This window comes from Haemorhous mexicanus, chromosome 4 (assembly GCF_027477595.1).
Source record: "Haemorhous mexicanus isolate bHaeMex1 chromosome 4, bHaeMex1.pri, whole genome shotgun sequence".
Classification (NCBI taxonomy): Eukaryota; Metazoa; Chordata; class Aves; order Passeriformes; family Fringillidae; genus Haemorhous; species Haemorhous mexicanus.
Window position 1 is genome coordinate 3,753,017 of NC_082344.1, and position 27,253 is coordinate 3,780,269.

At 41.2% G+C, this 27,253-nt stretch overlaps 1 protein-coding gene across 1 annotated transcript in view; it reads left to right on the forward strand.

Moving 5' to 3' along the window:
* Window positions 1–6,733: 6,733 nt before the first annotated feature.
* Window positions 6,734–27,253, forward strand: part of LOC132326025 (bifunctional heparan sulfate N-deacetylase/N-sulfotransferase 3) — a 51,816-nt gene continuing 31,296 nt past the window's right edge. The window contains exons 1-2 of the mRNA XM_059843677.1: window positions 6,734–6,877; window positions 13,155–14,281. Coding sequence (XP_059699660.1) covers window positions 13,301–14,281 — 981 coding nt within the window. The 5' untranslated portion in view covers window positions 6,734–6,877; window positions 13,155–13,300. The remainder of the gene's footprint in view (window positions 6,878–13,154; window positions 14,282–27,253) is intronic.

Genomic DNA, 27,253 nt, shown 5'->3' on the forward strand with positions numbered 1-27,253 from the left:
AAATGACACCTGTCCTGGAACACAAGAGCAGAGCCATTTGGAAGTGATAAGCTGGAGCTATATCTTGCAGCTATGGCAGTCTGCTAGCAAGGGAACCTCCCTCAGTGGCTCTGCCAGGGCCACTCTGCTGTGTGTGGCATCAGCAAGTGGAAAATGGCAATAGCATACTAAAATACATTTGCACAAGGCATGAGATTGAGCACCAGAATCTACAAAGATGGATTTTTCAACAGAATGTGTCCCTGTCCAGCACAGTAATTCATCTTCATCTAATAAGATATAGAGTGCAGTCAAGCATGCATAAATCATTCCTTGTTTGCTCTGTTTGTACTGGGCATGGATGGGATTAGAGGGCTTTGGACACTGTCTGTGTCAAAGAGGAGAAACATTGCAGTGTTAAGATAAAGAAGGAGAATGCTGGTTTGCTACAGGCAAAACATGCACCTCCATCAGTCTGCAGTCTGCTTCAAACAGCAAATAGTGTTTGGAAGAGCAAAATACTAATTCTAGAAAAGAATTAACTAACAATGTTCTGTACTAATTGAGAAGTTCTGATAATGCCCCTCAGTGAAAAACACCGGCCTCAAAAGTGGACTGAGGGAGGAGCCCCTCAGCAGAAATCCCAACTCCTTAGCTCTTTGCTGGTGTGCTGCACGCTCACGGTGAAATTGGGCCTCCTCTCCAACCTCAGTGTGGCTCAGAGCCTCCTGAGTCCAGCCCTCTGATCTCCTGTGTGTACAGTGGCACCTGAGTTGTTTGCAGATTCAAGACTTCAAACACTGTTGAGATAGTTATAAATCATGTTGTAAGGCACAGTGAGTCGTTGCAGCATCACAGTCGTGGTGGTGTGCCAGAGATATCGGCTGTGCTCCCCCTGCTGCACTGAGGGATGGCAGGAGCATCCCCTCCTGTTCACACATCCATATAATCACAGATGCTGGTGACACTTGAGGAGCAGGTAGTAGGCAAGGAGCTGCATCCAGATTTCATGTGAGTCCCCTGCGTTGTCCAGCTGCCTCTGTGCCCTGTCCTGTGGAGTTCGTGGCCCAGGAGTAGGCACGATGTGCAAGGGCTGTGGCACACAATGGGTAAATCAAATTAAGTGGTAAGGCTGACATGCCAAAGTAGCATTTTGTAGGCACAGCTCCTAGGAAACTTCACAGGGAATTACATACAAAATTTCTGGCATTATAAATCATTATAATTCACAGCTATTATATGACCACCAGCTGCTAACTTAAACCTACTACAATTTCTGCTCTAGAACAACTAAGCTGAAAGGTAGAATTATGATGAGAGTCACCTTTTTCATATATTTGCACAATATCTAGTGCAGCAGGGCACTAATAACAATAGGAAGTTTTAGCTGATAATTTTTCTCTTTAGTCCATCTGGGTTAGCATTTGCCTTTAAGGTGACTTAACATTTTGCATGTAATTACAGTCTCTGGATCTTTGAAAAGAACTGTTTCTCTTGAGTTTTCTGAGTGGAATAAAATACACTTATTAGCCTGTAACCTTTTTTAAATCCCTCTCCCATATGGTATTCATGTGGCATCACATATAACAATATAGGATAATACCCTGGATAATATGGGCTATCATGAATATTGATGAACAGGGTAATTAAGATCTCCGTGCATGGTGCATGATTACATATGGGCAACCTATTGACGTAATTTCTTATGATTAAATCAAAATAATATATGACAAGCGTAAGAGTTCTACCAGCTTATCTGGTATTTCAATCCATTTCATGTTTGGGGAGAACTGAAATATTAATAGGCAGAAAGATCTGGTATTCAAATTAATTCTAGCAGGAAAGAAAACAATATTGCCTTTTTTTTCTTTACCTGTTGACTTGTGGGACAGATGACAAGCTGCTATGTTTCCCTGGAGGCTAACATCTTATGTTCCAGAATACAGGCTTTCATTAAAAAATGATGACTTGTGAGGAGATGTTCATATTCATGTGAACACAGTGCAGGTGCTCATCTTCTCTAGTGCCTACAGACAGCCTGAAACAACCAGTGTGACAAACAAACCACCACAGCTGAAACAGCCGATCGCGACTTCAACACCAGTGATGGGGATTTATTTGTGTTCTTGCTGGGTTTGGTTCCCCAGCACTATAAAAACTCTGGGGTCACTGATTGATAGATGCTCTTAAGCCATCAAGGCCAGTCCAGCACTGTGATGAACAATGTCTGATTGTCACTCAAGCTCCATCTCAAAGTTAACCACTCTTTTTGCCCTCGCTACTCAGAACAGGTCTGCTTCACTCTGGTGATTTAAGAGCTTCTTCTAATTTCCATCCTAACTTTCTGCACCAGTTTTACCCAATCATTATTATGCCAAAAATCTCTTTTCCTTAAATACTTGTGAGCTACCACTGCATATTGATGTCTCCCCCTCTAGTGCTGCAGCTATATCACCTCTCAACCTTCACCTCGACAATCGTGGGACAGGCTGCGTATTCACCTGATCATGGGAACAGCTCTTCTCTCCACCTCTTCCACTTGGAATCACTTTCCCTAAACTTTAACCAGCCTTCCAAGTGACAGTGTACCTCAGCCATATGAAATAGCATCAACACTTCCATATATCCACCTCTCCTTTTCCTCTCTGAGCACTGTCTGCAGTGTTTTCCAGACACATCACTTTGGCAGCTGACAGACACTCCCTAACTTTGACTGGTCTCCACGTCCTTTCTCATCTCAGTGATTCCCAGCTGATGAGCTCTCAGTCTGGAGCAGACAGTCATGTCATTGATCTTGCAGCGTTACCTTGCATGCTGAGTAACTTCCCACTCCTGTGCAAACTCCTCTGGTTATTGCTCTTTGTTTGTTGCTGCAGGGAAGCAGGGCTGTGCTTTGGGTGCTGGGTGTTCAGGAGCACAGAAGGCAGGAGGGATTTTTTTATATAGAAGAAAGGGAAGGGTTTGAGGAAGTTGAAGACAATGCTAAAACATGCTGCTTTTCTCAAAAAAACAAAAAAATCAGCTAAATTACCAATTTTCTTCAGAGTTACTTCTGCTAAGGGAAAGGAAAGATGAAACAATGATGATTTTTCCAGCTGACTGTGAAAGACATTCTGCTTTGGGAAGTCTTTGGATTATTGCTCAACTGAAGTGCTGGATATAGCAGTTTAATGTTTTCCCTCTCTGCAAATAACAAGACTATTTTAGAACTTTTCCTTTGTTACTGGTGTGGAAAATGAATTGATTTTAGGGTAAGAATACAAACTCTTCTTAGCCCTATTTTATTATATATTCTAAAATCAATTTTTTAACAGAGGTTTTAATTGCATATTGCTTTCTTTAAAAGGGCAAAGATGCTTCAGACTGTTGACTGTGCTTATAGAGACTCGGTTTCTTTTTAATTTTCTTCCATCCTCATTATCCTTTTCCTGTAACCAATTTCAATATTGCTAAGGAGCTTTCACTCAAATTGACATACATTCAAAACAACTCACTAAAATTAATACATTCTGAATCAGTGCTGCTTTTTTTTTCTTTTGTATATTTATTAACTTGGAACCTCTGAACCTGATATAATGGGAAGGAAGAGTCTTTTCTCTCTTTTCATAAGCAAATTTCCTGGTAAATTGCAACAGAAAATGCTCAGTCTTCCTCATTAATGGATCTGTCGTACACATCACATGGCATGACTTGAGCAGTAAAGGGTGGGTTTGCAGCTAACAACAGACACACCTAATGAATTCCTGAGCTGCCCATTTGATCGTTGTACAAAGATGACAATTGTCTCGATACCCTGATTAACATGGAACAAAACATATTTATAACAATAGTTTATTCAAGGCCTGGAGATAAAAGCGCCTTGCTGCTGCCAAGCAGTCAGCGCCCACGGCATGTAATTAGCAACTTCCTTCCACTGGTTTGAAAGATATTACTGCAATGTGTACAGATAGTGGGATTTTTCAGGCTAAGGTATTGAAAATTAAATAGAAAGTTGTGAAAAGGAAACAATAAGTGAGTTTGCCATCTGAAAGATAGTGGCTTTATAGGGAAAATTCGTAAGTGTGGCTGGCTTCCTGTATTGTTTGCTACAGAATAGTCCTTGCACACTTCACAAGTGAAGGGTATCGTAATAACAACACTGGAAAAATGTAGTTCACTTATAAACTTGAACAGTGTTGGGGTGTTTTTCTTAGACCACATTTTTCTCCTCATTATATTGATGAAACGTGTAAAGAAAACCTTTCCCAGTTTAACAAGTTTCTGATTCATGCAAAGAGCATTTTAAATCGACAGTAAGTTTGCCTTTTGACGAGTAGCATTTGTAATAGCTTTAAAAAAGTAATTACGAAATTACTAGTAACAGGGAATTGCCTTGATGCTCCTTGTTTTCAAATATCTATCTCGATTTAATGGCTTCCTGCAAGAAAATTCCAACAAAAATAATACAACTAAAAAAGAGCATTTGGTTAAAAAACATTTCTAAACTTGGAAATGGCAAGACTGGATAAAGTATTTCTTGGTTGATGGAAAAATGTTGCTGTTACGAATAATGCTCCAAACAAGGACCTTTCTAATGTGCAGTATAATCAACCTGTCCATTATATGAGCAATTTGTGCTGGGAGTTGTAGTAATGATCACCATACCAAAAATCACCAAATCTTTCACAGGTTTCAGTGGGATCAAGAGTTCATTTGCAATTGTAGAACCATGCAATGGTTAGAACTGTTTCTTGCAGTAATTTCCTGAAATTGCTAAGACCCTTAGACAAGGTGGGATTCAGTTCATTTGAGGAAGAGAGGTTGCTGATGATGGAGAAGGACGTAGCACAGGATAAGGGTTGAGTTGGAAGAGAAACATGAATGGGAAAGGGAGCATTCATTTGTAAAGGCCAGCAGTAAGAAAGGCAGAAAGCTGAGTCCTTAGTTCATGGTGGAGAGTAGCAGTTGTCTAAATGTGTTGCTGTTTGCCGGCAGTTCAGTAGGTTTTCCTCTTCCCTAATTTCTTTTCTGGATTTACTACTCATTTTCCTATTGTTTTGTGAAGTACTGTGTGCCAGGCAGAAATCTTTGCCAGAAGCGCAGTCAGCGGTGCCTTAAGATGTATTGCTCAAAGAGTGGCTAAGACATCACTCCCAGTTCAGGCTGCACTGACAGCTCAAGAGCAAAAAACCTGAAAAGTAGCACCAAGAAAGATGAAAGCTGTTAATATTCCTGCCAGAAGCACTCGGTGCTGCAGCTGCTGACGTGCAGTGCTGCAGCCCTCAGCTGTGAGGTGTCTGGCACATCTCTGTGAGCAACCAAGTGCTTCTGAGGACAGGCACTCTCCGACACGTTTCTGACCAGCCTGGCCAGCAATAACCTAAAAACAGCTGCTCAGAGAGAAGGGTAGCAGGGAAACCGTGACTTTGAACTCGCAGCTGAGAATTTCGGTCACTTGTGGCTGACTTCCACCCCATGCTTCCTAGCCTGTTGTAGGAAAAATCCGTCATAATAGAGAGTCCCCAAAACAAGACTGTGTCGGGATATTCAGCCAGTCGAGAAGCTTAATGTGCCCTTTCTGTAGAATACTGAGAGGGCAACGGGATTTCAGATGGACTCTCTATTCCAGGGATTAATAACCCTACACATAAGCCCTTGTGACAAATTCTCTTTTCTACTCTAAGTCTAGTTTATGGACCTTGCACTGTTTTGTAGCCTAGAAGGCAGTAAAATTTGGGATATTTAGTGTTTCATGAGAATAAAAGGGAGAAAAAGAGGAGAAAGTAAATAACAGTATTCCTGAATTAAGAGCTGTAAATTCTCCTGATGTTTGGAAAAACAACATTCAGGTGACTGTAGCTTTTCTCCTTTAAGTTTTTGCCTTGACTTAGTCACAGAAAGGAAGGTTTGGACAGACAGGCGCCACTGATGGACTTAATCCGATGTATTGAACTGTCAGCCATTAGGTGAGCTAACAATCACTGGGCAATTGCCAGGTAAATTAGCTAGATCAAGAGGGCACTTGTAAAATTTATTCATTTTATTTCCCATTTGTGAAAGCTAATGCAGTTCACACAGGGAATCGTAACTCCCTCACCTGCAGTAATGGAGCAGCTCCATCTCCAGAGCGAGGGATGCAGGGTGTCTATGAAAAATACAGTGGGACTAACTGTGTTTAACATAGGGTTAGAAAATTCAATAAAGAAAAGCAGCGAGGCTGCAAACACATTAACTGGCATTCTCTCAAGATTTTAACCCTGCAGTGTCTTGACAAAATGTAATTGACCTCACGGAATTTCCACCCTCGTGTGCTACCTTTAGATCGGCTCAGAAATCGGCCATACCTCAAGCTGCACCGACAGCGAGAGATTTGGCGGGAGGGTGTGAGTTAAACTTCCCCTCAGCGCGTCTGCAGCAGGGGCTTCTTAAATTGGTTTTGGAGGAGCGGAAAAAAAATTTAAACAAAAAAATTTAAAATATATCATACTTTATTTAAAGACTGGGACTAAGAATCCCACAACTGAGGCAGCGGCGACCCTCGTGTGGGAGGAGGGCGCCGCAGGTGCCGTGAGGGGCGGACCCCGCGGGCCGCTGAGGGCGGGCGCAGCCTGAGGGTCCGGGGCCGCAGCCACCCCCGGCCCGGCCGAGCCTCGGAGGAGGGCGGGCGATGTGGGAGGCGGCGCGGCGGAGCCCCCGCCCGCCCCTCGCCGGCGAGCGCGGCTCCTCCTCCGGGAGGGCGCGGCGAGGCTGCCGGGCGGTGCTGCACCCCCGGCGGCAGCCCCGCCGCACCTCCGCGCCCCGGGCGGCTCCGTGCCCGCCGCCCCCCGGCGCCTCTCCCGGAGCGGGCTCTGCGGAGGGCACAGACGGCGGCGGGATCTGAGGCACCTCGCGGGGACATGCCGGCGGAGCGCGCCTGGAGGTAACGAGCGGGGCGGGCGGTGCCCGCGGGCCCGGCGCGGCGGAGCCGCACAGCTCCGAGCTCGCCGGCTCCGTGCCCCCGGCAAAGTTGTGCCCGAGCCCCCGCAGGCTCCCGCTCCGCTGCGGGCACCGCCCGGGCCGGGAGCGCGGCGGGATGGGCCGTCTGCCCGGCACTGAGGCTCCCGCTGCTGAGGCAGCGCTTACGGGGCTGTTCTGTGGGCTTTCTTGGGGTTTGGGTTTGTTTTTCTTGTTTGCCGGCGCACTCAGCATCTGCCTGGCGCGGTCCCCGCACCAGCCCTTCGGCGGCTGGGCTTTTCCCTTTCGCACTCCTCGCGGAGTTGTTCGGCGCGACGCTGTTGCCCTCTAGTGTTTGCGGGAATTGGTTATGGCTCTGTTGGGGGACAAAATTAGTCAGGCTAGTGCAGTAGTTATTCATAACTTCAGGTGGTTATAGCTGCTTGGATTCCCCAAATCCTGTCAAAAATTGATGTGTGCTGCTGCTCGGTTCAGCTGTCCTGTGCAACCCTCGGGAAATGGCAGAAAACTTGTATATTATTCAGTTCGATGTCTGATATGCTGGATAATTGCTTCAGGTTTTGGTGTGGTGGGCTTTTCTCTTCCTAATAGAATGGTAAGTGAAAGAAAGAGGGTTTCTCTCACTGTCAGCATCCCCACTCAGGTGTCTCGGAAGAAATGGTGCTGAACTCTGCCTTATTAACTCTTTACATTTTGCGTTTGTGGGAGAAAAGAGACGGGAAGTAATGGTAGGGGCATGGACCAGGCAGTGTGCTGGACATTCATCTCAGACACCTTGAGCAAATCATTTACTCTTTAGATAGTGATGTTTTTGCAATTGCTGAAAAATAACAGGGTTTATCTCAGAAAAATTGTGTGATGTCAAGAGCTTAAAGATATTTCTGTACAAAGTGTTGTATGAAGGTAAAGAGTAATTTGAAGACTAAACTAAAGTTCTGTGTTTTGTTGAAGTCTTTAAAACCTTCTTTGAAACTATTTTTAAGCATTGTGTATTTAACCTTTATAAATATTTTTTCTTGACAATCTGTAATACTTGCATCCCTATCCTGTAAGGGTCTCTAGTACTGCATTAAGAAATGCAGCATGGTAGCTTAGGATATCACAGGTACAGTAGAAATAAAAACTGCTTACCTGAAGGACTTGAAAAAGAATTTCTGTCCATCAGAATCGCTGTCTGAACCATTCCCTTTTTTTCTAACAGCTATGAGAGAATGTAAGCCTTTCAATAATCACACATTCCGGGGTTTGTTTTGTGATACTAAAGGATCTCAAAGACTTCCCTTGACAGCTCATGTCTCAGATCACCTTTTTACAAGTTGCAAATGTCTTTTTAATATGCAGTTGTAAGGTCTCATTCTCAGCCTGGATTTACTCATTTGAGCTGTTAATGCTTGAATGTTTTAGTCAGTAATGTTGTAAGTAGGGGTACTCAGAGATTACTTTGGTGTTTTCATAACTGATTTAAAAATCTGAGCCCTACTGTTCACCCCAGGTTTGGTTGTGTTCGATTGTACTTTGCTGCTTCCTACCATGTCCTTTGTATATCCAAAAATTTCCATTTTAGTAACACTAGAATGACTTCAGAATACTTCCTGTGAAGTTGTATTTCATGGTGATGGGCCAGAGCAGACCTTTATGTTCAAAGCAGTTAAGCAGCATTCTAATCAGTGGAGATTTAAATGTCTAAAGTAATATGCTAAACAATATGCCTCCTTTTTTTTTGGTCTTCATTTAAAACTCATTCTTCATGTAATACATCCCCAGCATGTCACCAGCACTGTGGTAGCATCCAGGCTGGTAAAGAACAGAACAGAAGGAGATCATAGTGATGGGGATTATTAGAAGAAAGTTATTAAAAATATGTCCCCAGATAAATGTAGTATACCTCAGTAATATTGATGATTGCTCAATCCAGAACTTTTTAGTAGTTCTCGATGAAAAGGATTTTTGTTATCCTTTAAGAGTATGTTTTTTACCTTTAAGTATGACCCAACTTTATTGTTTCTAATCAAGGGTCGCAGTAAACAGTTGCCCTTGCACAGGCCTGAGGTAAGACTAAACCAGAGTTTTCTTACTGGGCTTTGATAAATTTGATTTGAGAACAATTTCTCTCTTATTTATGAATATTTTAGTTGAGCCCATTGCTTTAATCTTGATATTAGGACAGCAGAAGAAAGTTTCTTGTCATTTTAAAAATGGTATTGATACTCATGATTCAACTTTAGCAGACATTTTTTTATAAATTCTGTGCAGTTTTATGTGCCTGTGCAGTTTCTGGATTGAGAACCCCGGTGTAGAATTTAGTAGGCTGCATTCCCAGCCTGCATTGTCTTGTGGAAGAGTTTCCATGAGGGTTATCAGGGGGAAATGATTTACAGAAGCCAAGAATTTGGTCATTTATGCTTAGCAATGAAACAACAAACTAAAGAAAGCTGCAAGTGGTAGGAACTCACTTATGGTGTGCTTTGGGTCTTTGGGGTTCCTCCCAGTATTTGTTCTGTTGTCAGTGCTACTTTGTTAGTGAATTGAAAAAACCTGAAACAGAAGGAGCAGAACAAATTATAACCCCCCCAAACCAATCCAAATTGAAGATCTCCATTCAAATGCATCTATTTCATGCTGGTTGCCTGCAGATGCCTGTAATTGTGACTGCCCAGCAGTGTGTTCAGAATGGTAAATCTTCTGCTTAATAAGGTAATATTTCTTTCCTGTACCAGCAAGATTTTCACATGAGCTGGTTCTGGGCTGCAGAAACCGCTTCAGCAGTGGATGACAAGAACATTGAGCTTTGCTGTCTGTGTTCATAACAAAATGCAAAATTTGCTTCCATGACTCAGCTTTCTCTCAGCAAGATCTTCTCCATAGTGAGCCTGTAAGTTAAAAACCAAATTCTGAATATTCAAAGATGCTAATTTTCACCTTAAAGGGAGCATTTTAATACCTTCTACTTTGAGCAGCAGAGGTAAAAGGTCCTGGTCTGAATTTTAGCACAGTGGCATGAAAATGCAAAACAGGAGATCAAATGCAGGTTCTTCTAAAGCAATAAAGTTCTAGATAGAAAAACAAACAGGCAAATTTTATTACTTCAAACCATGGAAAAATACCATACAAATTATTTTATAGGTGAAATTTATTGCAACATCAGCTTTATGGAGCTTTGGCTTCTTCTAATATTTGACACCTGTTTTCAAGTGCTTTGAGGTACAGGTGGGACCATATTCCTCTGTCACGGAATTCCACGTGACTGTAGAAATCAAAAGGAGCTGAGACTGTGATGCTATCTATGGGTGTCTTTCATGTTTTTGCACTGAAACAATATTAACAAGCTGGAACTTTTGTGAAGACTTTCTAGACTCTGTTTTTTTCTTTAAAGCCTTTTTCTTATACTTGGATATTTTTTATTGATGCTGATGTTATCATGACTTCTCCTTTCTTTGGTGAAGTACTTTGGTCATGGAAGTAAGACTCCTCAAGTACTGTCCCCTTCTGAAATGCTGCTTTTCACAGCTTACTCACTGTAGGTCTGGAGAATTACACTTTGTCTGGTTGTACTGTAGGAAATGAGAGCAAGCAGGGACCATCTTCCCTGGAGCCACGTCTAGAGATGTGATAAAGGTCACTGTCATGATCTCCATCGGTCCCACAATGTGTGGTGTGGTGCATCCCAGGATGTCACTGTCAGGGGGGAGCACTGTGAGTTGTTTTAGCATGCTGCTGTAGTACAGCACTAGAGTATCCAGCAAGTGCTGTTGCTCAGGGGAAAATGCTGCTGTCCCTCGAGGAAAGCAACTGTACCTTGTCAAGGCTTTGTTGATATTCTAAAATGCGTGTTCTCTTTGACATTTTTGTTTTCTTCTTTCTGTGTTCTTTGGAACTCCTGCCATGCAAACCAGTCCTTAAGCAAGTGAAAATTACCTAAGCCTCAAGCTGATCCAAGAGAGTGTGCATTTAAACCTTGTGCCTTGCTCTGTTCCATCCCACTTCCTGACTGTCTTCAGCAGGGAGCGTGCCAAGTCTGGCTGTGTCCTGCTGCCTCTGAGAATTCCTTATTCCTCACAGTCCAACCTCACATCTGTCTTGGCAGTTGCAGCCACTCCTCCTTACAGCTGCACTCTGTAGCCCCAGGGGGTACCTGCAATTAGAAGCTGAGGATACAATGACAGGGCTTTTCTTGAGGAAAACACGGATTTCTGGGCTGGCTTCAGGTTTTTCTCTCTGTGGAATGGCTGCAAATGTTTCTTGGGTTGCAACCCTTGTGTAATACCCAGTAGAAACAGCTCTGTCTCATGAGCCCTTCCTTGTTGTGAGCCTAGGTCAGTGTCAATTCTCATTTTTTCCATATATTAGACCAACCAGATCTGTGGTTATCAAGGAGAAATAAGTGTGTATACAGCTTCTCTACAAAATGCAGTCTTTGTTAATTTCAGGCACTAAAATTATGTGTTTCTTGGCATTCAGGCAGCTGAATTGGAAATGCAAAATGAAGAGAACCCTTGGTGTGTGTAATGAAAAATCATCTGTCTGGAAACCTCTCTCTGGTGTTAACTCATTCAGGATGGAACTTCTCTTTGTCACCTGACTTGTTACCATGCTAAATAGCTCTGTTATGCCATCCAGAGTGATATTCTTGAAGCTAGTGTGGCAAGGATTGGACATTTCAGTTATTAATAATGAGTTCATCTAAAGGTACCTCCATATTGTTGTTTGGACTTTATGCATTCTTCAGGTTTGTTTCAGATAAAACCCAGGAAGCTGGGGCTATGTTATTTTAGTCTAACACTGATTAGTGAGCCTGGGTGAAAGGCAGGTCTCCTGCCCAAAAGCTTTGAGCAGGACTTTTTGCAGCTGCAGGTAAGGCTCAAGGCTGTGTTTAAGTCTTCCCAGAAGAGGAGGGGTTGATTAACAGTTATCTGTGAGTAGAAGGTGAGGAGACTAAAATCTATGCAGAGTAGAATCTATCCAGACAGAAGGAATCTTGCTCTGAATCCTAACTATGAATGAGACAGCTCACATATACTTGCTGTTCGTGCTGAATTTTGCAGTTTTGATGAATAGAATGACTTGGAGTTTCTTTTTCCCTTCATCTGATTTTTTCTCATTTATTTTTACTTTATGCTCATCATGGCACTAGGAAGATCTGTCTTCGGGATTTAATTAATTTTGTGGACATTACATAGGCACTGTTACGGGGCATCATATTTTTTAGAAAATATGGAGTTTTTTGAAAATCTGGTGTGAAAGACCAGTTTGCTTACAGTGTAGGATTAAAAAAACCCAAGCAGGAATGGAAGGATTCAGCTCTCAGTTGGGAAATGACCATGTTAATGCCACACCATATCCTAATCCCATTTCCAAATGGACCTGGGTGCTAACTACACTGAAGTTACAGTGGCACGTTCTAGATCTTGACACACTTCATATTTTTCAAAATCTGCTCTGAACCTTTGTTTATGACTTATGATCATTATTTTATGCTTGTCACACCATCAAGTTGTTTTACTAGGGAGTTTTGACAGCAGTTGTACTGCTGGCTTGAAAAATTACTCTTTCCTTAAGTACAAGATAGAACATAAGTATATCCTTAGGTGATCTGCATGTTAGGTTTAACTTTTGATTTATTACTTTCTCTTCTCAGATTGAAGAGCTTGATTATTCTATGGGTTTTTTTAATGCAAAGAAATGCTTCTAACAGTTTGTAAAACTGCACAGTCCAGAAAAAATGCTTTGTTTTCCTCTAATGTTGCAGAAAGGAAGTTTTGCTTTAAAAAATTCCTATAATAGATATAATATAGTATATGCTTGTACAACAGTTAAGATGTGCATGTTCTTGGTTCTTTGAAAAACGAATACAAGATAGAATTTGTTTAATTATGTTGCCCCAGCTTTTTAGGGGTAGAAGATTGTAAATTTTCTTCAATACTTTGGTTGTTAGCAATTGTCTACTTGGAGCTAACTTTTATCTTTAGGTAAAAAGAATTTCTAAACCACTGTAAATTCTTTGCTTTGCAGTGCTTCTCCCTGCTTTATTTGATCCTCTGAGTTGAGGAACCTGTGAGATTTAGAGACCTTCAAATGCACATGGCAAGTAGGGGGAGCAAGAAAAAATATATTATTGCAAAATGTTGAGCTGTTGGTCTCCAGACCTCTGGCTGGCAGTGATTTCTTTGCTCCCCATTAGTTTAAGCAGATGATACTTCACAAGGTCATGCTTCATTTAAATCTCTGATTTTCTTTTCTTCTAGACTGTACCTTCAGTAAAGCTCTGTGGAAGATAGATGTGTGTGCTGCAATGGTGACATAAATATTTCAGAGGACTGGAACAAGTTGTTGAGAATCTGTGTTTGTTTTTCATGCTGCTGTTGAGAGCTATCTAAGGCAAGTAAACACCATGAGTTTTATCCTGAAACTTCACAGACATTTTCAAAGAACAGTAATTTTGCTGGCCACTTTTTGTATGGTGAGCATAGTTATTTCTGCCTACTACTTGTATAATGGCTACAAACAGGAAAATGAACTTCCTGAAACCTCTTCAGAAGTGGAATGTGGTGATCCTCAACTGTTGCCATACAAGCTGATGGAGATGAAGACCACGAAGCCTGTTGATCCCCTGAGGACAGACCTTGTAGTGCTGGTGTTTGTGGAAAGCCAGTACTCAACGTTAGGCCAAGATATCATAACCATTCTGGAATCCAGCAGGTTTCAGTTTCACATTGAGATTGCATCTGGGAAAGGTGACCTCCCAGTGCTTATAGACAAAAACAAAGGCAAATACGCTCTCATAGTATATGAAAACATTCTTAAGTATGTCAATATGGACTCTTGGAACAGAGGCCTTCTAGATAAGTACTGCATAGAATATGGTGTGGGTGTCATCGGATTTCACAAAGGCAATGAGAACAGCTTGCAGAGCTTTCAGTTGAAGGGTTTTCCTTTCCATGTCCACAGCAATCTGGGTATTAAGGACTGTTGCATTAACCCTCATTCCCCACTGCTCCATGTGACTAAACCTTCTAAGCTTGAGAAGGGGCCCTTGCTTGGAAATGACTGGGCCGTTTTCCAGATTAATCACACAACTTATCAACCAGTGATATTTGCAAAAGTAAAGACACCAGAAAACCTTTCTCCACCTGCTGCTATAAGTGCTCTCTATGCCACGGTAATTCATGACTTGGGGCTCCACGATGGGATTCAGCGAGTCCTTTTTGGCAATAACTTGAATTTTTGGCTGCACAAGCTGATTTTCATAGATGCCATCTCTTTCCTCTCTGGAAAGAAGCTCACACTGTCCTTGGATAGGTACATTCTGGTTGACATAGATGATATCTTCGTTGGCAAGGATGGAACAAGGATGAACACCAACGACGTGCAGGTAAAGTATGTGCACAAACTAATGGTCATTACAGCAAAGTGATTTTTTTTAATCTGAAAGTGAATAGTTGTTCATAGCTGGAACTTCAGGGCTCCACCCTGGAGCTGTTCATATTTAATGCCCATGTGGAGAGTCTTACAAGCAGGAGGTAAATGCAGTGAGCAGCAGCAAATGTCAGCATAAACTTTGAAGAGTAGACTGGAGTTTGAAATAGGTTTGGGTGTCAGGAGTTGCTTGCAGCATTTCACCTCTCTCATTTCTCTGTGTTTTATGGCACTTGCTTGCAAAAGGAGGGTTTGTGTTACTATTGGTCTAAAAAGCTCATTCTGTTTGCTAAATGACTTGACAATTTCCATTTTTATGTTTAGAGTTGTACATTGCTGAAGGTCCTTTTCCACTCTGTTGTGCTGTTAAATGAGGTCATAGTTGTTGGTCAGTAGCACCAACATCATGACATTATTTCTCCCTGTAAGTATTTCTTCTGTGCTTTTTGTGAGGAGTGTTGTCCCAAAGCAGGTAGTAGGAGGTCACCTTTCTCAGCTTGGTCTGGAAGCTAATAATCTGTATCATACTGGTTGTTGCCCTATTTGTGCTAAAAATAAGGGAGAATGTTTTCTTAGAACTTGGTTAATGGAATGAGGAACTGCAAGATGGAAAGACAAGGACAGCACCACATGCAGTGGGTTATTTTTTGTTTCATATTTAACCATGTTTTTAGGTTTTTTCAGTGTTAATATATTTGTCAAGCTACAGCAGCTCCTTCATACAGTGCTTCCTTAAACTAGACGCTTGAGCCTGCAGTTAAACTTTTAATTTGCTTTAAACTTGCAACATACACTCTTTTCCAAAACATCCTCCGTACATGCAATTATAAATGAGATTTGCCTCCTTGTTAAGTACGTGTTTTCCTTAGGCAAACAAATCACGTGGAAGAGAGCAGAAATAAAGGTGAAGCTTCCTAAATGGTTTTCCTGTGGAGAGCACGATGGCAGCGTTTGAATTAGAGGAAGGAGAATGCTTGGAGTGTCTCCTAAAAGCAAACTGAGATGGCAGGAGAAGAGTCAGATCTGACAAACATCACTGGCAGAATGTGTGTTGTTCTGCAGAAGCAACACTTTCTGGTGACAAAGTGGGTGAAATAAAGCCTGAATAAATCCATCACTGTGTTGTGCAACAGCAGTCGGAGACAGCATGTTTTGTATTGTTTCTCTTTGCAAGTGACACCTTAGGATTGTCATTTTAAAATAAGTTGGGATATTTAATTGCCAGAGTTATATACCAGAAACAGGAGACTATTGAGACAAATTTGATTACAGCAGATACAGCAGGATAAACCATATTGTTTGGGGAAAATAATTTGCAGTATGTCAGAAAGTAATCTTCCCAAAATAAAACTGTCAAATTAAATAGAAATAATATCAAAGTGGAAATAACTTTTAAGTAGGATAATTTCATTTATACAGGACTGTGTTCTGAAACAATGGAATCTAAAAAAAGTGTTCCCTTCTGATTCTTCATCTACTTGTAGTTAAAATGTTGTATTAAACGTGTTGTTAGGGCTGTCAGATGCAATGCATCTTCATTACTATTAATATCGAAGGAGTTATCCTAGGTGGCACAATGACATGTGGAAGGAATGAAACAAAATCAATTTCCAGTAGTTGGAAATACGTTTTTGTAGAGTGTATTTGCAGATAAATGACATCTCATTAAACAGGAGTTTTACTGAGTTCTGCTGCTGTGACTGTGACAGAGAATTGGGCGCTGCAAGTGTGAAAAGAGGTTCCAAGTGTAGACTTGGTATAATTTCAGTACTCAAAATTAGCTTATTTCCACTAAGCTTTCATTTTAACTACTGGCAATATAGAATTAAGGAGGATGCTCTTTTGTGTTTTAATTTTGTTTGACATATCTCCTTTTTAATATTTTTTGCATATACTCACAGCTGCTAGGGCTGTGAGCAGGAGGAGAGTAAGGTGAATGTTTCTACCAGTATTCCATTAATGCTAATCAATCTGAAACTTAAGGAATCTCCCAAGAGCCGGAAGACCTCTAGGGTTGGTTCTGGCTGCTCTGTGGTAGCACAGAGTTCAGAAACTGGAAGGGTAATGCAGAACCAGTAGCAAAACTCAGGTGGTCATCTGCTCTAAACCCCCTGCTCAGCTGGGCCATGGCCAGGTGCCTTTTGACTGTCTCCAAGGAGACAATGTCTCCAAGGAGAGAGGTCCTGACTGCATGTAAGGTAGTGATTTCAAAGGAATTTCTTCTTTAGATATCTAAAATAGATTTCCAAAGTGGCCAGAATAATTAATATTTGGGGGCTTAACCCATTAAAGCTTAACTTCCCTCTCCTTTAAAGTATGTGAATTGGAGTTAAGTACATAGAAAAATTACTATTATAAGGTTTAGTGGTAATATTTTATCAGTGTTATGTATTGACCTCAGAAGAGGTCAGATTAAAAGCAGGCCTTCCAAAATGAGTGTCTTCTGTACCTCTAAAGAGGAGGCCAAGTGGTGCTACTTCAGCTCAAGCACCTATAGTGTCAGGAACAAGAGTAAAGAGCCCTTCTGAAAATGTTTTTCAAACATAGTTTATCAACCTAAATCCTGTTGTAAATGCTTTGTTTTGTTAAACAGCAGATTAAGTTTATTCTAGTTTCACTACAGCTTCTTCAATTACCAAAAAAAAAAAAAAAAGATCCCACCAACTTGAAGCAGTGGTTCAGATTTTTTGAATAAGTACTTGTTAGGGATTTGCCGGTCTGTGTGTAACATCTGGGCTGATGGAACACAGTTCTTTGATATAAGATACTGAGTAGCTTTCACTGTGCATCAACAATAACCATCCATCCTTGTATTTATGTACTTTATCTTCCTCTGGTAAAATAGAAATAATGGAAGAGAATGTTTCCATGGTCTAATTGCCTCCCACTTTGAAAATAAGCTTGGTAATAATCAACTCAACATTCATTTTTCAGTAAGTTTTTTTCCCTCCTATTGTCTGTCAGGCAGGAGGGACCATTAGGCTGTGACAATGTTATATTTTATTTTCCTTGTTTCTTTTAGACAGACTTAAGAGCCTGTGCAGTGCAGATAATTCATTTAAATGGACTTACAGAGAATAATCTATCTGGATATCCAGAGTAAGTTTATCTTAATAGATCGTGATTGTCCTGGCTGACAGTCTACTAATTTAATATCTTCTTTTGTGAGCGTTACTCTTTGTGAAATTTTTATTACTATAAAGCATTGAGATTTTTCAAGGGAGAAGCAGATGATAAAAGAGGGGAAATTAAATGTGGGTTTTTCCCCTGATGACAGTTTGTTTCGTGCTGGTGGTCTTGGCCATCCACCTTTCCCTTTGTTTCCCCAGTATATGCACTTGCTGGAGTTCCTTGAGAGTTAATCACATCTTTCAAACGAAAAATTAGAACACTGCAAAATTATTTTTCCTTAATAATTAGCTGTTTGAGCTGCTCTTGACTGCCTGGTCCTTTGTGTGCTTTTCAAAAGAGACTGAATTGAAGTCTGGATGGGGATCTCTTCAGGTAAGTCTAACCTTTTTCTGTATCTGTAGTTATTCTTTATAATTGCCAAGGAAAAATATTTTTATTACCCATATCCATTATTGGAAGAGGATGATAGATCCTTATGTGTCATTCTGCTTTGGGAGTGCTTGAGCAGTGCATAGTTAGTGTATATGTGCATTGTAGTGGGCAATACAAGACTCAGGCTGTAGTCTTCCAGCATTAATCACGGGAGAACTGGAGGCAAGAGCTGTGATAAACATTGTTCTGGTAATGGAGAGGGTTCAGCCAAAAGGAATCAATTCTTAGCCCTTCTGTCTCCATACAGTCTCTCATCTTGCCTGGATGTTGAGGTTTATAAGGCAGACACCTCTAATGGAGCTACTCCTCTAAATTCCCACAGTAGACATAAACACAGAAAAACAGCTCATCTTCAGGGAGGCCCTGGTTAAGTGAATTGCACCTTAAAAGTTTGTGGCTTTGTTCGTAAATTGTTTCCAGAGTGACTAACATCAAATATAAACATTTGTATTGGGTCAGATCAGTCCTCTTCCATTTTCCATAGCCAGTGCTGTCACTTCTTTGTTGCTTTCTTAGTAACACTGGTGGCCTAACCTTTTGTTTAATATAGTTCTGTTTAATAACAGATTTCCCCACTAAGAGCTAATTGTATATTCCCTGGATTAAATTTATCCATATTACTCAGCACTGCTTAAATTATTGCAGTTATTTAAAATCCATTAAGTATCTTTTCACCCTCTGCAGCATGCATGGAAAGAAACCGGAACTTCCCAAGGCAAAGCAGATGACTTGGCTATAAATTTTAAAAATCCAGTCATTTGGCTGTTCAGTTTTTCATGCACAGGAATGACCTAAATATTTGCCTTGGAAGAGAATTTTCCATTTATATTGTGTTAAGGCACAAGGGCTAAAAGGTTCAGGCAGAAAGCCTGACTTGTCAAGACAAAGGATGGTCCCTGTCACAGGAGGAAGTCTAATTCTCTGAGCTAATTGTTTCTTTATCTGTAGGATTACATAGAAGGTTATCAGAAAAGAAATGACAGATGTGTCATCAAATGTGTCAGCTGCAGAACCACTGAGCCATAAATCTTTCCTTCGGGGACGATCAAAAAATCTTTTTAATCACGTGTTTAAATTACATAAGAAATTAATGATTATGAACTTTGGTTCTGCTAAATCATTCTGCATTCCCAGCTGGTTAGCTGCAATACCTGTATACCATTGTGGAATGTGTCTGCTGTGTGTGTACATACATTCTCTCTTAATTTGACCTGAAGCTCCTAAGCTATTTCTTACTCACTTGTTGGAAATAGCAGGTAAAAAGTGCATTCAGTTCTTCAGAAGTGTCAAGGAGAAGGAAAATTACTGACTGGGCAATCTCTCTAGCTGTCTGATGCCCTAGCAAGACTGGTTTACTTGAGCATATTGTGTCAGCTGTAGTAGTGTGGAATATTGCACGCTGTGAGACAGTAGAGAGTTAGAATTAGATTTCAGAACTGAAATACAACTTTAAAGATAGTTATAAAAATTGTCTTAATATTTTATGGGCTGCTACCAGCATATAGTACATTCTACCAGTCAGTCACCATAACATCTAACTTCTAAAAGCAGTCTGGTTTATGTGCCAGCCTCTGTGAATTTTAATCTAGAAAGATGGATACAACTGCTGCTCAATAGAGCCCAGCTCTTTTTGTTAAAATCAGACTCATGTTTGAAGTTAAAAGCATGATAAAAATCCTCGCCCAGGGCAAGAGGACTGCAGAGGGGCCATGGGGGTGCAGATGAGCTGGTTCTGCTTTAGTATGACACTTCTGGGGCTGCCAGCGCAAGGCTGGGAATTCCTCGTGGGCCTCTTCCTCTTTTGCACCTGTGTGGGCTGGACACAACCAAATCCATGGAATAAGCTTGGTGCTGAGTTTAATTTAGCTGTTTATCCATGGTGGATGATGACAAAAACCATGCATGCAGTTTTGGTATTGCAGCCTTCCTTCCTGTAAATTCAGTGGTTTCCATAAGTTCTGCATTTGATTAAATTCTTGTTTGTTTCATCAGGTATTTTGTGTTTGGTTTTCTTTGCAAAATGAATTTTTGTGGTTTTTTCCCCTTTGTTTAGTTTTGCAGTACTTGAATAACTGAATCTGATGGAGCTTTTCGTTTGGTTTGGTTGTTAATTGTAATGTTCTGACACTGTACATGGAAACCTAACAATGTTTAATGCAGACCTGAGTCTTGAGACAGTGATACGTCAAGAGTTGCACCGTCTTCTGCTGTTATAAATTCAGTGGCAGGTAGCTAAGAGAAGACAAATGCATTTGAGTTGCAGTTTTTTATTGTCAGAGAGACTGCAGAAACTGTTTCTTGGCATGGTAAATCCCATGAGGTCTTTGAGAGCAAAAAGGCTGATTTGCTTCAATCAGCACTTGATCTGACTATTGGTTATACACTCCTCAGTTTCTCAGGATAGAACCAAAGTAAGGAAATCATGGCTTCTGTGGATCTGCTGGTGCTTTCCCAAGTAAGATGATTTGCACTGTGGGTTCAGTCATTTGCATCTTTCCAGAAAATCAGAGTACTTTGTTTTCATTTCTAGTTCGTATTTCTCTGTGGTGGTGAACACTTTGCTGTCCTTAGGCATAATGTGACAGTGGTGTCTTCCTATTCTCAATGGAGTTTTCTGATTCAAGAGCTCTTTTATATGAAACTTAAGGAATGACACTTACCTGAGATCAAGTGATCCAACTCTGAATACTTGGGAATGCTGTTCCTGGTTTTTCCCTTGACTTAATGTATTATGCAGAGATATATTTAATCTTGAGCATAAGGCTTCCTACGCAAAGAAATCCATAAGAAATGCTTATGTCCACCCAGTGTTGCCAGCCTGCACTGAGGTAATTCTTGGTTCACAGCCACATGGTTAGCAAAGTCTGTCTTCCTCTGTCTGTTTAAAAGTACACACTTGAGGAATGAAGGTGAGTATTTTCATGGGCACGATAAAAAATGCATGTGATTCTGCACGCTTTGAGTGTTGTCAGCATAGCCTAAACTCGGCAGTGGTTGGGTCGATCCATCTGGCCACGGAAACACAAGCTGCTGTCATATCAGTCCCTCTCTTTCCTTGGATTGTGAGCTCTCCTGGTCACAGGCTCTTTGTTCAGCAAGCACCTCAATAGTGCAAACAATAATAATGCATTACAGCTTCCTGCAGAGCTGCACTGATTCAGCAGCAGCGTACGAGTGGCTGCTGCAAGATTTATTCTGGGCTTTTTCAGTGACAAGTTAGCCATCCACTTCCTGCTGCTAACAGAACGGAATGAAACTTTCACAGCCAACAAATAAAAAACAAACTGCAGGCAGATCTAGAAATCAAAGTCATTGACTGTAAAACATGATAGCAAAACTGAGCCTTCCTCCATCCCGCTCTTCAGTCACATCAGGGGGCACAGTCTGGCGAGAAGACAAAAACGAGAGTGGAAGTCCTGATCCAGTGAGACTCCAATTCATTTGTTTCCTTTCCAGTACAGCAGCATGGCAAGTGGCCTTGCTTCTCCTGTTCATCCTGGAAGGTCATTGCAATGACATGACTGATACTAGGTGACCATGTTTACAAAACCATGTGAAGGAAAAGCAGTTGGTTGCCAGTTTATGTGTAGCCCCTCATGGAATAACAATTCCCTATCTATTTCCAATTCCAGTTTATTTTCTGTGCACAGACCATAAAAACCTTACGACCAATTTTTAGAAGTAGTTACTCTTTAGGAGATTCCTTCTTTCACTTTGCAGTCCTGGAGATGAATTACTGTTGCTCCTTGAAGTGTAGCTTCATATCTGAGATAAGTAATAAATTAAATTTAAAACCACTTTATATTGCAGAAATTGTACTGCAATCCATGTGAAAATAGAAACAGTGGTGAGAACAAATAAAAAAGCCTGTGACTGTGCAGAAGAATGTTCCCCAAATCCATTCCAACCCAGGTCAGTAAATTCACATGACAAAGGCTCTCCAGAGGAGACAGGTTTGATTTGGTTTGGGAACAGTGGTTGCATTTTTGTGGAACTGATAAGCCAGGGCTCTTCCTCAAGCTCCCATTTACTTGCCTTTTAGTGTTAGCAATCCTAGGAATAAGCCAAGTGTCTCTTCTCCATTTTAAAGTGGACTTGGACTAAAGATACCTCAGAGTTGTCTTCGATAGAGTGCTAATGGCCCTCAAAAGGAGGCTGAAAATCAATTTTGCATTTCTGTAAAAAATGTTATTTTATGCTGCAAGATGTTCCTCTTATCCCTTGTCCTTTCCCACTGCCATTGTTAAAGGCAGTAGAAATGTTGAAGATGGTAATCCTGAGACTCTCCTAAAACAAGATGAATACTAAATTGTATCTAAGTTTGTAATGTAAGCTGAATTTAAATTCAGACAGACTATGAAAAATATTTTACATCAATGAAGTACTTCATCTTACTGACTGAGATTTCTAGATGGTGCTCAGTTCTTCACTCCTGGATTAGAAATATTTGGAGAGTGCTTAGAGACACCAGAATAGTCAGGAAACATCTGAGCAAAAAAAAGAAAATATGAAGGCTAAAGAATGCAGTAAGTAACGATGACCAAAGCAGAAAGCAATAGGCTGCAGATGTCTGCAGGGTATGAACAGTGAGGATGGATAAAAGTATTCAATGTAAGGCACAGAGATATTTAAGTGTAGGCTGTATAGCCAATAAAAGCAGCAGAGTAGAGGGTAATATCCAAAAGGAAGTTGAAGGATTATGTAAGTCTTTAAAAATCAGATTTGGCAAAAGAGGGTGAAATATGCTGTTGCAAGGAATATAATATTGGCAGGGGATTTGTATCAGGATAGGTTCTCAGTCTCGTGCAGTAAATCAAATGCAGAGCTCAGTTGGATTCCTGTGTGTTGGTTTGAGGCTGCAAATGTAGACTTTGCCAGCTGGGATGTTTATCTGGGCACATCTAGCTTTTGTAATCTTGTCTTTTAGGAATGCAAGCACTCCTGAAAGCAGGTAAGGCGTGCATTAACACTTCTAACAAAATCACAACACCCCCCCCCCCCACCCCCTCTTTTTCACAGAAGTCTTGGGGTTTTCTGCAGTTTCATCCTTTAGACTTGGTACAATGTGGGAGCCAATGAAATTGTCAAAGTTCTTATTAACTTGAAATAAGTTTTTACGTTATTTCTGTGTTGGCTGCATATAATCATAAAAGTATGGCTTGAGAAAAGAGATGTATTTGTTATTTTGTGGAAACTTTCTCTTGGTTTTTTTTTTTGTTTTTTTTTTTTTTTTTTTTTTTTTTTTTTTTTTTTTTTTTTGTTTTTTTGTAATTTCTTTGATACCAATGCTGATGTAGCTGGGGAATTTGATTCAACAGCTTTAGAACTACTCATAAAGAGAAGGGGAAAACCATAAATTGTGACCCTTGGCTGGTGAGCAAGCTGAACATTGAATTCCCATCTGTATCTTACCTGGAGCTTTCACACAGAGTGAGAAAATGAAAAATTTTTTGTTAAAGATTGGGTTTTTTTCTGTCAGTAAAGATGAAACATAGAAAAAGAGCTTTTGGTTTTTCTTAGCTCACCTGAAACATAGGGACAGAGGTAGATAGCTATTTTTATTCAGAAAGAGTATTAGAAGCAGAGGAATCTTTTTGGCTCTATTAGGGGAAAAAAAGAACATCTAAGGAGCATTTGTGAATTAACTGTGACATCAGTGCATTGCCCAGCACGTGGAATGATCTTTATTTAATATGCCAGTAATGTGGTCATTTTGTCATGCTTGGCTAAGCAGGGAGAGCAACCAGTTTATTTTGGTTTTTTCTCTGTTTTACAGGGTTTGAGTCTTCATTCATTTGCACTCTTTGTTCTCTAGTATGTAGAACTCAGCATTAACACAAATACTGGGCTTTAGTCTTACCTGGGGTGGAAAAGTATCAGCCAAGAGGCAAGCAAACCCCAAGGTGTTCTCTCTGCTTGGTGTCAGCATTTTAGACATAGCTTGCAGACTCCAATACTTCTTCCAAGGTACCTAAATAGCAGCTTGTTATACCTTGCTTTGTGGAGTAGAGTTTTTCTGTAATCCTGTAACAGATTTATGTTCTAAGTGTGGCAATTGTTACTCTCTGGGAAAAGAGTATCGAAATTTAAGTGCTTTGAATTCTATGTGCATTGGAAAAATAGATAAATTTTGCTCACTCTTGAGCTCTGATTGTTTACATAATGATGTAGACCAGACTTTAAAATCTTATTTATTTAAAATTGTGCTGAGCAGGAAGCACAGCCTGTAGGCCTTTTGGGGATAAGTGGGTCTTAGTTTGTCCAGGCTGAGGCTTTGAGGTCTAGAAAATATTGGCACTGAAGATAAAAATAAGGCTGAGGTTTTTCCAGAAGACCATATTCACACTCTCTTGGATTTGATATATGTAACACTGATACTACATTTTTACTTTCATTACCTAAAGAATTGGATTTTTATTTTTTTATTTCACAGTCTTCCTCTGTCAGTCCAGGAATTAAATTGAAAGGGGGTAGATTTATATCGGACATCAGGAAGGAGAGATTTTTACAGTGAGGGTGGTGAGGCCTTGGCACAGGCTGCCCAGAGAAGCTGTGGTGTCCCCACCCCTTGAAGTGTCCAAGGCCAGGTTGGATGGGGCTTGGAACAACCTGGTCTAGTGGAAGGTGTCCCTGCCCTTGGCAGGGGGTTGGAGTGAGGTTACTGTTCCTTTCTCATCTGGACAGGATGTGTGGGGCAGAGCAGGAAGGGAAGGAGGTGCTTTGGAGACCTGATGTGGAGAGCAGGTCCTAGGCAGCAGCATGAAAGTTGCTGCAGGCTATTGCACCTTGGGAATAGCAGTTTTGGAATGAAATTTGTGATAAACTGTGTTTTACAAAATGTCAACTTTTGTACACCAGCCATGGTGTATAAGTAGGCCTGAAACTGCCCCTCTAAGACATCAGTGCTTCGGGCAGAGTAAGGTGGCCAGGGACAGACTTGTCAGAGCAGTGCTGCTGCAGTGCCCCAGCTGCAGCTGCCTGTGCATCAGCTGAGCCCCGAGCTCTCAGCTGCTCAGAGATTAGGCCTTGATCTTCTTCCAGAGCTGAGCCCTGCGGGTGTTTCCAGCCACTCGCTGCCAGTGGCAGGGTGAGAGGGCCCAGTCAGGGATTGGGATGTGCTGCAGCCCTCCTTGTCCTGCAGCCAGATCTGCCTGCTGGGCCTGCTGCCTTCAGTGGGAGCCACAGCTGGAGCTGGCCTGTGAGGGAGCGTTAAATAAGGAGCAAATGTGCTGTTGATAATGAAGGGGGAGCTGCGAGCTCAGATCACAACCTCTGTCCTTTCCGAGCTGGGTGACTTTAAAATACATGTTCAGTTGGACGGAACAGCCGTGGCACTGTTTTATCTGTGACAGAGCACTGTGCACCCTTGCAGACAGGATGTGAAGCTGCAGAAGTGTGGGTTGGCTAATGAGGGGTGCAGAGGTGTAATGCTTAGCGTTTCCTGGGAGCCCGACTAGTGTCAACACAAATCAATGAACAAGCCTTAGAATTTATCTGCTGCTGGTGGGATGACTTGGACACAAGCCAGGCTAAGCAGGCAGAGCAGAGCGGCCCAGAAGTGGCCTGGAACAGCATCTGAGGGATGGCCTGTCGTGCTCGGGGCTGAGGCAGCTCTGGGGCTGTGTGTGACTGCAGCTCAGCTACCAGAGTGCTTCCACTGGGGCTACCGAAACTCACATTGCCTCTGTACTGACCATCGCCAGATCCAAGGACTTAAAAATAACCAAGAGATTCTAAATGCATTTTAGAGACATTTTGGTTTTGCTCTGAGTTCTTTTATACTCTGAGAACTCACTTCTCAATACTTGGTGTTACATAAGCAGGTCAAGTGTTAGGTAAAAATGCAGCCGGCAAGGTTTCTATTGAAAACAATCTGACCAAAATCCACGGGAAAATAGGTAGCAGTAGGATGTTTTATTAGTTCTGTTTCAACTGACCTGGGGTTTTTTTTGACCTTTAATTAAAAGAAATGCAGGATTTTATTTCTTCTAACTGCAAAATAATGAGATCGTTTAGCTGTTTAGTAACAGTAACCTCTTTCATCTAAGAACAGTGTAATTACCAGCTAATAAAGCTGAAGTTCAGACAGTACCCTGAAAACAGCGTGCTAATTACCTTGCTTTATTAAGTACTATTGGCACCAAGTATTTATAACCTTCAAGTTACCTTGCCATAATTAGCTCAGTTCTCATTAGCTGGTACCTCAGCCTCCAAGAAGTGAGAAGTTGGTGAAGGAAGTTAGAAATATTTCTTAAATCTCTTGGTTGTACAGATGATTTACCTAGATGAAAGAGCCTAATTACTTGAAAATACGTAATTGCACTATCATCAAGATCATTATTGTATGGGATAAAAAACAACTCTAAAGGAAGACCTTGTGACATTTAAAACAGTATATCCTGATGAAAAGACTTTTTATTGAAATAATTTGAGCAGCATTTTCCAAAGTGGCTCTTTATATTTTGAGGATCCTTCACTGGACACATAAGTTTGGACCCTGAGGTGAAGTTGCTCCTGAATTTTTTTCTTCTATTGGACACTAAAAACCTTAGGGGGCTCGTAATTGGGCTCCAGGCTGATACTTTATTGACACTTAGAGGGAAAATTGGGTTACCCGTTCTCTGCCAGCAAAACACTTTGCAGAAAAAGCCAAAGGTTTTCTTTGTTTTTCCTCTTGCCCCCTGTGTAGTGTCAGCTCTGCTAAGAGAGTGCACAAAGACAAATGAAGCTTTCTTGTCCTTTTGTCTAAAGGATAGATAAAATGGTTTTTTTTCAGGTATATCCCTGTACCCAAAGCAGTTATTCTTTCTCCCACATAGATTAAATGTTTATGGTAATAGGTGTCAAATTGCTAATCTTGGAAATTCAGAAAGAGTAGTCATTGCATTTTAATGATGTTCCAAAATACATAATTTATCATGAAGGAATGATTTTTCCTCAGAAGCAAAACAGTCCAATAAAATCCTGGTTCCCAGACCCTTGGGTTGGACCTTCACTGAGGCTCTCTTGTGTTGCTGCTTGTCCTGCTGCTTCCCAGCACCCCAGGTTCTGCAGGAGGGGGAGGCTGAGGGAGGCAGGTGGTGTGCCAGTACCTGAGCAGCAGCTTCTGCTGTAGCACTCCCAGAGCAGGACAAGGCCAAGTGATGTCCCAAAAAGTGCAGAGTAAAAGGACATTGCATCAGTTACAGCTCATTAAACCTTTCTACACCAAGAGCTCCACTCAGAAAATGGCTTTAGTTCTGGTTCTTCCCTCTCTTGCAGGAGTTGCAGAAGAAATACAATATGGAAAAATTAAAGCTACTTCTGAATAAGAGCTCCCCTAGAGGGGCTTGCTCTGCTTAGCTCAGGGGCTTTCACATTGCAC